At 29.5% G+C, this 13,016-nt stretch overlaps 1 protein-coding gene across 1 annotated transcript in view; it reads right to left on the bottom strand.

Annotated features, from left to right (window-relative positions):
• Positions 1-7,435, bottom strand: part of LOC107436333 (putative sodium-dependent multivitamin transporter) — a 32,891-nt gene extending 25,456 nt beyond the window's left edge. Inside the window, exon 1 of the mRNA XM_087153263.1 lies at positions 6,995-7,435. Coding sequence (XP_087009389.1) covers positions 6,995-7,336 — 342 coding nt within the window. The 5' untranslated portion in view covers positions 7,337-7,435. The remainder of the gene's footprint in view (positions 1-6,994) is intronic.
• Between the last annotated feature and the right edge of the window lie 5,581 nt (positions 7,436-13,016).

Genomic DNA, 13,016 nt, shown 5'->3' with positions numbered 1-13,016 from the left:
AAACATAGTTCTAAAAAAAGCATCACGGAAATTTTAAAAAATACTTGTAGTAAATAAAAAGGAAAAATATTAAGAAAAGGGAAAATATCGTAGTACACTCCTATACAACTGAAAAGAGGAGGAAAAGGGCCAAAGGCTTGAAACGGGGTCTCTCCCCAGATGGCATATTCGAGCGTTGCGATAGCTAATATACATTCATATATGCACTAAAATAGACATATCGAATATAATAGTATGATTAAAATACTATTCATCAGAGTTTTAATAAATTTTATAGTAAAATATGGTAAAAAGCTTCAAATAATTAAGCAATAAATATTCAATATTTAGGACATCAAGGGTATTTTTTAGTAAAATCACTACGTTTCTTAAAAGCAAAGCTTAACGATTTCCATTTGGGGCCATTCCGGCGCGTCTTAATATTCGTTCAGGTAGCACGCGTCCTCCTAGGTTAATATTATTATTAATATTTAGGTTCGACTTTGTATTTAGTCATTTTGGCTTTGTATTTCGTGTTTTTGTTTTGGCTTTGTTCTTATTATTTGAACTATGACTTTATACACAGGAAAAAGTGTTAGCGGTTAGTTGTCCCAATTTTTAGTTTTGAGGTTAACTAAATGCATTTTTTAAGTAAGGAACTGCAGTTATCGTTCAAAAAGATATATTGAAAAAATTAATGCAAATATTTTACTAAAAGTATGCTTGTTTTTTAAATGAAACGTCTTTGCAAAGAATATATTAAATTGCTTCTAATGAAAGGGACAATATGTGATATTAGTAAGTAAACAAACAAAAAAGTGAATAAATTAGTAAACAAAAATATAATAGTGAAAAAATAAACAAAAAATGAGACAAATTGCTCTTTAGAAAATTTTAGTTTATTTCAACATTAAAAATGATCGCAACTATACCCCAAATTTTTTTTGCAGTGTGATAAATATTTGCATTTTGGTTTTGTATTTTACATATTAATCTTTGTAATTAATTTTTGTATTTGTCTTTGTAATTTAATCTACATTTTATATAGACCAATACAATTATAAAGCAAAGAAGGACTTTGAAAAAAATGGAAAAAAAAAACCCTACAAAATGTAGAAATTTTCGAACGCGATGAACCATAATACAGTTATTATTAGCTAATTTGAACCGTATTGCTCTACTTAAACTAGATTACTCGATAATCTTGTTCGAAATGAACGGAAGTATGATTCATTTCAAAACGCCATTAAATTAGCTTTAAGTTTTAACTATATTATGGTTCGAATGACCTATATTATGGTTCAACATTTAGCCATGAATTTTTGTGAGCTATAATAGAAGAAATTTTAACAGTTAAATGTCAAAAGCGGAAACTTTTTGAAGTTATACTTCTTATGCGACTTCCAACAAGGTTGCGTTAAACGTTTAACGCTACATTTTTATTGCCCGGGAAATTACGTGGTAGAATCCAGTTTTCTCGCATTCATTTCCATATTGTTTTGGTTCTCACTAGCATAAAAATAATAAAAGTCATAAAAGTATTCGCGATCGCAACGAACTATAGGGGGCGTTGTTGTATGAGACGCATACCTGCGATTTCTATATGAACCGTCATTCAGTTACTCTGGAGACGTCGTTAATGTAGCGTGTAGCATTGCAACGTTCCTTCTTTAATGTGGCTTATTAAATTTAAAAAAGAAAAATGCTTGATCTTCTTTCTTGTACAACCGAAAACAAAATGGTATCTCTTTTTATTAGAGAAGGAACATCCAAAACACATCGGAAAAATATTTGTACATTAACAGAAAAAAATATGTATATTCTTATAAGAGTTAAAACCTAATGCCCGAGAAATAGTATTACTAAATTTAATGATATAACATGAAAGGCCCATTTAAACTTTACATTCTATAGTTTTAAGAATCATATTAGTTCAAAAATTAAAATGAACAAAAAGTATACATAAGCCTCATAATTTTATGAAATTTAATTTTGTAAACAACGTTTTTTGACAACAATTTTTATCAAAAAATTTCAAGTTTCAATAAAAATCATTATTTAGAAACTAAGAAACGTTAAATAAAGAATGCTGACGAAACAAAAACAAAAAAAAAACAATTCTTTTTTGTCGCCATTTTTAGTGCTACAAAAATTCGTCTTTGGGATTTGCCAAAAACAAAACAAGATGCAATTTTATTTTTTCAGGAGGGAAATATTTTACCGAAAAAACGAAAATGTACCAATTCCCACAACATAAAACTTTTACTTGGTAAACGTACGTTTTGGAAATGTTATTTCATTTGGAATCTTATTCATCAGAGTTCATATGGCGATAGGATTGTTTTGAATCTATGCTAAACTCTATATCGGCTCATGTTCCACCGAAATCCGATTAACTATTTTGATTTTAAATAAAGTGTTTTATTTTATGAATTGTCGCAAAAATTTTAAGTGTAGATTGGCGGCACTTAAAAACCGCCAAATCTGTAGCGGCGGTGGCGTTAATAAGTAAGTACCGAATTTTTATTCCATACTTTTCTGAATCATATTATTTCAAACATTGGAATATACAAGAAGTATACATAAACACATAATGTTATACCATTTAATTTTTCAAAAGTATTTTGAGAACAATTTTTATCAAAAAATTATAAACTAAAAAACGGAAAATAAAGAATTCTTAGGATAAAAAAAACAATTTTAAGAATTCTTAACATTGAAATAAAAACTTTCATATTGTTTCTTTTTTTATTATTCTTATAGTTCTTAATCAGACGTAAAAAACCATTCTGTAGAGAACCATCATCAAATGAAAAAAAATATTTACAAGCAAATTTTTTATTGTAAAAATCATTGCACTTACCTGATTTATGATTCCCGGAGAATTCCAAAATGACAAGTTCCTTGTTTGAAAACTTTATTCTCAAATAATAGATACATAGTTTATACCTTCATTACTTTTAGATAACATACTACACAGCAAAATTTTATAATTGATATGAATTTGAATATGTAGCTAAAAACAGAATAGCTGAATTCTAGTTGAACTTATTCTTTCAAAATTAAAAAAAACTTACCAAGAAAACGATTTAAATTAATTAAGAATCAGCACAAATGGCACTATTTCAAGTAACTTGGATAATTTTTTATTGTTGTTTTCCGAATTATATGGATACAGAAATATATACTATTCTATAACGAAGAAGAATATGCTATAACTATTACAATTCCGTATGTTCTGAATTCATATTTATTCACTGGAATGACGAAAGCAATGTTGACTTCACTTTAATTCGTAATGAATTGAAGACACAAGAAATGCATTTTACCTTAATACACACATCTGTAACAGTATCCGAAATCGGAAGTCATCAGTTGCAAGTTTGTTGATAATAGAAATTAAAAATTATTGAGGAATTTTTCTTCAAATGTTTGGCGTGTTCTGTTCCTGAAAGATTTACTAATATTTTGGAGATTTTTTTCAAGTTCTTCGGCCTTTTCCTTAGGGAAATTTTGTTTCTTATTTGCTGCTAAAAAATGGCGTCTGATTCAGTCAATGACTTTGATGGAACTAAATGAAAACGTGATAAATTAATGTCCGATATTTACAGGCTCCCGCTAGACGGCGTACTCGAGCGTTGCGATCGCGAATTGTTTTTCTATAAATATTTTTTTAGTTTGTTTTGATACACATATAATTTAATAGGGTAGTATTTTTTATCTTCAAATTTAGTGGATAACAATTGTAAAAAATGAGTGAAAACAATCCCGCGGACAATGCGACGGATTTAAGGTTATGTCAAGGTACGCCTCTTGTGAATATCAATTGATTGTTAGGTTTTATCTTCTGAAATTACATTATGACGCATTCACATACATTATTAATATAAATACATTTTCCATGGCGAGACGATGAGGCAACTACAAGCACTTTCACTGGTACAAGAGGTCCACGCAATATTACCGTTATTGCGCAATATTACCGTTATTACAGAGCACGGAAGCGAGCGGAGCAGGAAAAAGAGTCGTTGAATAGAACTAGTGATCCTTCTACGACTGCTGATTCTTCTACAATTAACGTTTAACTTCTTCGCGCGGAGGGACTCCACGCACTATTTTTTTTAAATTTTATTTCTTCTAGTCAAATTTATGAACTTTCAATTCAATTCATTATATGAATCGCTGTCATGAATTTTAAAAATAGGCGATAAAGTTGTTTTTCTGAAATCTCTTAGGAACGAATACGTCAATACACTGATAAAAGGACACACAAGGTACTAAGTCAGCTATAGAAGTAAGATAAATAATAAGAACCCTATTTAATAATTTTTTGTAAATACGTACACATTTCAAAATTAATTAATAGACTTTTCTCTATTTTATATTTTGATATAAGTTGAAAGGAATGTCATGGTAAATACATTTCGAAAAAAAATGAAATTTTTAATTCAAAATTTTTTCAATATTTGTAATAGTCAAATTCCTCGTCAAATTCATGAGCTAAGGCGAAATAACTGAGTTCAAAGATTATATGAGACGCTGTCATAAAAAAACAACTCTAATCCTAAAAATATGTGATAATGTTGCTTAGCTGAAATCTCTTAGGAATCATCAACACACTAACAAAAGCATACACAAGTATAATATGTGTAACTAGGCGGCTTCGCCCCCTGCTCGCTGGCGCTCACCAACCCCCGGAACTGCTTTCACAGTTCATTTCGGATTGCTTCGCAATCCAATGCTCGCTTTGCTCGCTCATTGGATACGTTCTTAACGTCTAGTTTTTGCATACTTTTTTGAATACTGAAGTTCCGAAAACTTTTCACTGTAGAAAATTCTAAACCTGTGCATTTCAATATTAATTGGAAATTGCAAACAGTTCACATATTTTTCTCACGCTATTCTAAATTTCAGTTGTTGAGAAAAGTAACTGTTGTAAGTTTTGTTTTAAAGTCTTTCCCACCAGAGGGCTAAAGCCATGTGTTGTAAAACAATATAAAATAGTAGTCTGCCACTGAACGCCGGATGTAAAGCATCAGCTTTGATGAAGATAATTTTGTATTTTTAATTCTCTGAAGGGCGGCACCTTAATAATATGGAATTTGTAAAATAAATGTATATATTTTTGATTGTTGATGAAGCCCATCATTTTGTGTTTTCATCAGTGTTCAGAAGCGGAACAACTATAAGTTTTTTATTTTATTACAAAAAAAGAAAATGTATAAAAAACAAAGAGAAGAGTAAGAAAATGAGTATAGTCATAGAAAAAGTTAAAATTATAATATAGTATTTGTCAGTTAAAATAAAACTTTTTGTTTAAGTCATTGCTAGCAATTCAAATTTCTCCGAGGCAATTCTAAAGTATAAATTAAGTTAGTATTGTTAAGTTGAAACACAATATTTTTAGTTTTGATGTCAACAATACAATTAAATTTTTCATAAAAACGATTGTTTCCATTGTTAAGTTCAATGTCAACAATTCAAATTTTTCTGAGGATACTCTTAAACTCTAAATATTATTTTTTTATGTACACATTTCTAAATGTCAGTATTCAACCATAAAACAACTTAGAAACCTCAAATTTAGCATGAAGTTGTAAAATGTAATGAAAGAGGGTCATAGCAATACTGAAAGTAGAAGTAAAGTTAGTACTGTAAAATTAAAACAATATTTTTAATCAATGAGCCAAGTTCTTCAAGAAGCAGTTGTAGAATAAATTTTTTTTATATAAAACTTTTTGTAGAATTTCTTTAAGAACACAATTGTTAATTTGGGCATTTGGCGATACAACACTTTTAGAATTGAAGGATTTGTTACGTCAAGCGCTCAGGTATCATAATTTTGATCCAGTTGCGCTTCTATGTCATTTTGATTTATGTTGCTAAGTTAACTCTCAAAAAATTCTATGGCTGGCAACAGCATTTTTATTTTTTAAGTTGTTTATTTTTATTTCTTTCAGAATTCTTTAATTTTTTAGCGAAATGTTTTTTAACCTAACAGAATCCTTTGCCGACTGTTTTCTCTATGAATGAAGAAAATAAAGTAAATATTTAACTGTTGTGAAAAGAATTTTATTTAGTTGTACAAAGTACTTCAGACAAAATTTTGGAGCCACGTAAGAGAATTATATATATTAGATCAGAAACACATCATTGAAAGGCAGAATGCTTTGGTGTTTTCAAAACAAAGCAAACGTTGCCACCGGCTGAAAAGAAATACAGCCAAAATTTGGTAGCCACGTAAGAGAATTATATATAATAGATGTTACTAATGTGCGCAAATGCTTCGCAGTGTAACAATATCTTAGGAATAAACTGCACTATACTTTAAAAATAAAATTTATCATTATAATTTCTACATAAACTATATTACAAGCAGTAAATACATTATACTGTATCAATATTTTTGGACTTAAGTTAAAAATGATAATGCGTTTACAGTAAATATATACTGATATTGTATCAATATATTATTATAAAAGTGATAATAAGTTGTAAAAAAATATTTTCAAATTTTAATAATTTTAAAGTTACTTTCTAGTTGACAGCAGAATTACTCTGAAGCAAGGTATTTGTAAACCCCTTTTTTTCCAGATGTGAAATTTTTTTCTCCAAAAACGTTTCTTAATTTTGTTTATAGATATTTTAAGTACTTTATCAGATATACTTTTAAGTACTTTATTACTTTTTAGAAATATTCACTAAATAACGCCCATAATACACAGACATATCCTATTACAGAATAGCCACTTTGGGTCAGCTGAATTCTTAAAACTGACTTAAAATCAAATTTATGATAACTGCATAAAACATTTTCCAGACTGTGAGGTTTATAACTACATTGTCCCAGGACTTTATATTTATTTCCTTTAAGCATTATACTGTATCAATATTAATTTATTATAACTGTATCAATATTAATTTATTATAACTGTATCAATATTAATATTAAAGCATTATACAGCATCAATATTAAGAAAAGAATAACTTCATTTGATGAATTTAAATTTCTTACCTCAGTTATGCTTGAAACTTCGCATTGGAAATACACTGGTATAATAACGCTTGATGATATGAACATTCCTATGGGTATCATAAAATTAGCGACGGAAACAGCAATGCCATATTTGTAAACTTCAGCTGGCGATGAAAGAAAAGAAGACGTGGATGTAAGAGTAACGATGATAGAAAAAATGACAGGAAATTTTGGCATATTTTTTCCTGCCAACAAATAATCCGAGGCTATTTTCTGCTGACCTTTGAAATACCTTGCACATAACCCTATTCCAGTCGATAACAGAAGTGTCAAAGAAATAATAACATAATCGGCAACACCAAGACTGTATTTTTTAAACATTTTGATTTCTTTGTCTGATTACAAACTTCTGTGATTTGCTATAGCTTATTAAATGCGGTGCAAAGAATCTTCTGATTATGAAACGCTGAAAAGATATTAACTTATATTCAGAGCAATTTATCTTCGTAAAAGGATAATATTTCTCTTGTTTTTTATTGTCTTATTCTTATTAAACGTCGTTTTCAATGATAACAAGTAGAAGAAAATGCTATAATTTATGTTCTATTAAAAGTTAATCTATTTCTGTTCTTTTTTATTGTAAAAAAAAATATGTTTTGCTTTTGAGTGGTGATTAAAAGAATGTATACGTTACCGGAAAACTATTAAATAGTAACTAGGCATTGTATACAATGCCGGAAGTTTTTAGGTAAAGTATGAAATATGGGAATTATTACATATTTCCCCTGGGCATTGTATATAATTCCTAGGCATTCTATAGAATGACAAATTCTATTCGGGTAAAATATGAAAACGTTCCCAATAAGGCTATTATATAAATAAATGACGTTCATTCCTCAAAAAAGCAAATGTTATTCTGAAGAAATAATGAGACTGAAATTAAAAAAGTTTATTCGAAGCACGTAAAGAAAAATGAAATTTTACTGAAACAGAATTCGTGTTCTTATTAAGGGAAACAAAATTTTTATATAAATATTGAGAGGTTTAAATTAACCTACTTGTTATTTTGAAGATATTTTGAATTACATTTTATTACATTCGAAACGGATCGGAGATGTATTTCATACTTTGCTGGTTTCTCATTTAGCATCCTATAGAATGCCTAAGAAATGTTTGAAATATTAATCATTTCTTACATAATTACTGGTTAGTTTTGGACATTATATATAATGCCAAGGTATTCTATAAAATGCCGGATTTCAAACTTTCCGTGTAACATGTACCAAAAAAGAAAAAAAAAAAAAAAAAAAAAAGGAAAAAAGAAAATTAATTTTATATTGCGCATAATATTAAAATGCACGTGATACACTTTAGAAATTATTTTGGTTGTTTAATGGACAATATTCGCGATCGCAACGAACTATAGGGGGCGTTGTTGTATGAGACTAATACCTGCGATTTCTATATGAACAGTCATTCAGTTACTCTGGAGACGTCTTTAATGTAGCGTGTAACATTGTAACGTTCCTTCTTTATCGTGGCTTATTAAATTTAAAAAAGAAAAATGTTTGATATCCCTTCTTATGCAACCAAAAACAAGATGGTATCTCTTTTTTTTAAAAAAGGAACATCCAAAACACATATGAAAAATATTTGTAAATAAACAGAAAAAAATATGTATCTTCTTAAACCTAATGGCCTGAGAAAAAGTTTTACTAAATTTAATGATATAACCTGAAAGGCCTATTTAAACTTTACATTCCATACTTTTAAGAATCATATTACTTTAAACATTAAAATAAGCAAAAGTATACATAAGCTTCATAATTTTATATATTTTGTAAGAAAAGTTCTTTGACAACAATTTTTATCAAAAAATTTTAAGTCTTAATAAAAATCATTATTTAGAAACTAAAAAACGTAAAATAAAGAATGCTTACGATGCAAAGCAAAAAAGAAAAAACCGATTCTAAAAATTCCTTACATTAAAATAAACAACTTTCATGTTTTTTCTTTTTTGATTCATAATCGGACGCAGAAAACCATTCTATAGAAAAATATCATCAAATAAGAAAAAAATTACTTAAAAGTAAAATTTTCTATTTTATAAAAATTGACACTTACCTGCTTTATAAATCAGAAGAATTCCAAAATGATTTGTTCTTCGATTTTTGTTACCATTTTTTAGTGCTACGAAAATACGTCTTTGGGATTTACCAAAAATAGAACAAGATGCAATTTTATTTTTTCAGGAGCGAAATATTTTGCCCATTGTCCATCAAAATCCGATAAACTACTTTGATTTTAAATAACGGTTTTATGTTATGATTTGTCACAAAAGTTTTGGTGCAGATTGGTGGCACTTAAAAACCGCCAAATCCATAGTTGCGGTGGCGTTATTACGTAAGTACCGAATTTTTATTTCATACTTTTTTGAATCATATTACTTCAAACATTAGAATATGCAAGAAGTATACATTAACACATAATGTTATACCATTTGATTTTTCAAAACGATTATTTTAACAACAATTTTTATCAAAAAATTATAAACTAAAAAACGTAAAATAAAGAATTCTTAGGATGAAAAAACGTTTTTAAAAATTCCTCATATTGAAATAAAAAACTTCCATATTGTTTCTCTTGTTTCTCTTTTTATTCTTATAGTTCTTAATCAGACGTAAAAAAGCATTCTGTAGAGAACTATCATCGAATGAGAAAAAAAATTTTAAAGCAAATTTTTTATTGTAAAAATCATTGCACTTACCTGATTTATAATTCCGGAGAATTCCAAAATGATATGTTCTTCGTTTGAAAACTTTATTCTCAAACAATAGATAAATAGTTTATCCCTTCATTACTTTTAGATAACATACTACACAGCAAAATCTTGTAATTGTAAGATTTTGATATGAATTTGAATATGTAGCTAAAAACAGAATAGCTGAATTCTAGTTGAAATTATTCTTTCAAAACTAAAAAATACTTACCAAGAAAACGATAAAAATTAATTTAGAATCAGCACAAATGGCACTATTTCAAGTAATTTGGATAATTTTTTTATTGTTGTTTTCCGAATTATATGGATACAGAAATTTATACTATTCTGTAACGAAGAAGAATATTCTATAACTATTACAGTTCTGCATGTTTTGAATTCTCATTTATTTATTGGAATGACGAAAGCAATGTTGACTTCACTTTAATTTGTAATGAATTGAAGACAGCAGAAATGCATTTTATCTTGATACACACATCTGTAACAGTATGCGATAGCGAAATCGGAAGTTATGAGTTGCAAGTTTGTTGATAATGTAAGTTAAAAATTATTGAGAAATTTTTCTTCAATTCGGCGTGTTTTGGATCTGAAAGATATCCCAATATTCTGGAGAGTTTTTTCAAGTTCTTCGGCTTTTTCTTAGGGAAATTTTTATTTTTATTTGCTGCTAAGAAAATGGCGTCTGATTCTGCCAATGATTTTGATGGAACTAAATGAAAACGTGATAAATTAATGTCTGATATTTACAGGCTCCCACTAGAGGGCGTACTCGAGCGTTGCGATCGCGAATTATAAAAAGAAGAAAAAATTGATTGTTGTTGTTGCTTATCCTCATAGATCTGACATTAGTAGGATCAACTCCAAAAAGTTGTTGACAGCCAAAAAGTAGATGACAAGAAGAGGATCAGAAATTAAGTCCGCCCTGGACAGTCCGACTCAATCAAGAATATGATTCCGTGAGGCTGGTTAGATACAGCATTTTTTACTAGTCGGGTAAATTTTTTCGAATGTTAGACATTTTAGGTGACCTGTTGAGAATCTGGCCAAGGGAGTCTGGGATCACAATTGATTCCTTCGATCACAATTGATTCCCGGAAGGGTGCCAGAAGATGTTGTGGTGTACCATTGGTGCGTAGGTGGAGTTTGCCAGATTGACTTTTGTCTATATTTTTGATTGGAGTAAAGTTTCAGATAAGTAAGTGATGACCCGGTGGGCATATCTTTCTCACTGCCCTCTTTGGTCAATCTATCTGCTATCTCGCTGCCGCCAATAATAACATGTGATGGAATCCATCGGAGATGTATGTCATGGTGCTGAGAAATCTTTTTCATCTTGAGCAGGATAAATATACTAGTTTCATCGCTTGCAGAGGACCAGCTACTAAGATGCTGCAGGGCACTGCGACTGTCCGATAAAATCCAGACTTCTCCATGATGACTGTCGTAGGGTAAGATAGCGTCAAGCCCCTCCTTAATCGCTATTAACTCGCTCCTGAAGACAGAGCAAGTGTCTGGATTGCATTGCTTTATTGAGTTTTCTAGATGTTGGATCCTAATATATATATACTGCTGCCAGTACGATCTTTTGTACGACTACCATGGGTATTAACCTGCATTGCCTTGCTAGGTATGCAACTGATAATTTCCAGAGCCAACTGTCTAAGATCGTCTTCGATGTGAGTTTGCTTGTCTGCAGTGGAATTCAGATCAAAATGAAAAAAAAAACTCTTTGCAGTCCCTCTGAGGGATCAATACAAGATCTTGAGGATTGAGGTTCAACCTCACGAGAGACCAGGTTTTGAGATTGTGCCAGGCCAAATTGGTAAAATACTTAAACCCTCATAGTGCATTTGCTTGTGTGTGACACTGGCGAAAGTTGCCTGCAAATTTGCACATGCCCATGTGAGACACGGGCAATCTTGTACCTTACGTTAGTTTATTTCTGATGCCAGTCTGTGATCTTTTCTTGTAAAAATAGATAGGCTAGATAATAATTAAATTTATTTACCATAGGTGACACCACTATTTTCTTGTGTAAACCATTTGGTGCATTCTGATGATTAGTTGTAAGTTTGTTAGGAATTCTTCATTATAAAGCAGTTGCTTGATGTGGAAAAGGTAACATATCTATTTTTATTGCGTTAAATATCATAAAAGTAAACAGTTAACAATAAATTAACTTTTACTTAATGTTTATGTACCTTTATTTGAAAAAGTTACGGATAATAAGTGAAATCTGACGATTTTGAATATGCCAATTCATCAGAAAGTTTCAGCGATGAAAGTGATGATCTCTTGAGTTCATTTAATTTGACTTTAACATTTTGAAATTGCAAATAAACCTGTACTTAAAATGTTTAAACTTCGTTTGTACAGTGCATTTTATAACTTTTACACCAACCCCCTCTCCCAAGTTACCCCACACAGCTGAAATTGCAAAAAAAAAAAAAAAAAAAAAAAAAAATTTAAACTGTAGTTAGATATTTATTTTCGGTCCAAAAAGAACTCGATAATTTTTTACCAGTGGTACCCAAAAAACATTCATGTTTTAAGAGGTTAAACATAATTATTACAGTAAAATGCTGTTTCTATACAATTGAAGTTTTATAGATAACTACTCGGTGAACGTGGTCTATATTAGTATAAGAAAGAGGTTTTTATCTTCCCTATTTTGTCTCAAAGACAAATTTTCTAACTAATTTAAAAAAAAAATTACGGCCTTTTTTCCACTGTATGATGATTATAGGTTATGGTATAGGCTTGTTCTTTAACTTGATCTTGGTTACCGGAATAACATTGGTAATTGGAATCGCAATTCTATAAAATGAACAAAAATTGGGAAGTACTAATAAGGTAAATATTACAGTAAAATGTAGTATACTACTATTTAAATTTATAGTAAATTACACAAACTATACTAAATATACAAATATATAGTATAACTATAGTAAACAAACTATACTACTACTCTTTATATTAATATAGTAACCTGTATTAATGTAAAGAGACGCTTTTATCTCCTTCTTTTGGCCTCAAAAATCAGTTTTCTAACATATTTTTTTAAAAAAAATTTAAAGACTTTCACTCTGAGTGATGAAATGGAGATAGATTGGTGCGTTAGCTTGTTCAGCAGGTTACCGGAATTTTACCCTGGCAATGACAGAGAGATCTTCTCCTCGCGTTTTTATTATTTTTTACATTTATTCAGTTACGATTGAATTTGCTATAAAACGTACTCCTACAGTGACGGTGTTTTTTGCATTGAGTTTTTTTTAGGAACAT

The sequence above is a fragment of the Parasteatoda tepidariorum genome, chromosome 10, assembly GCF_982258835.1.
Source record: "Parasteatoda tepidariorum strain Cologne lab strain chromosome 10, Ptep-v5.0, whole genome shotgun sequence".
NCBI lineage: Eukaryota > Metazoa > Arthropoda > Arachnida > Araneae > Theridiidae > Parasteatoda > Parasteatoda tepidariorum.
The sequence above is the reverse complement of the archived record's forward strand: the minus strand, read 5'-3'. Positions and strand labels throughout refer to the sequence as shown.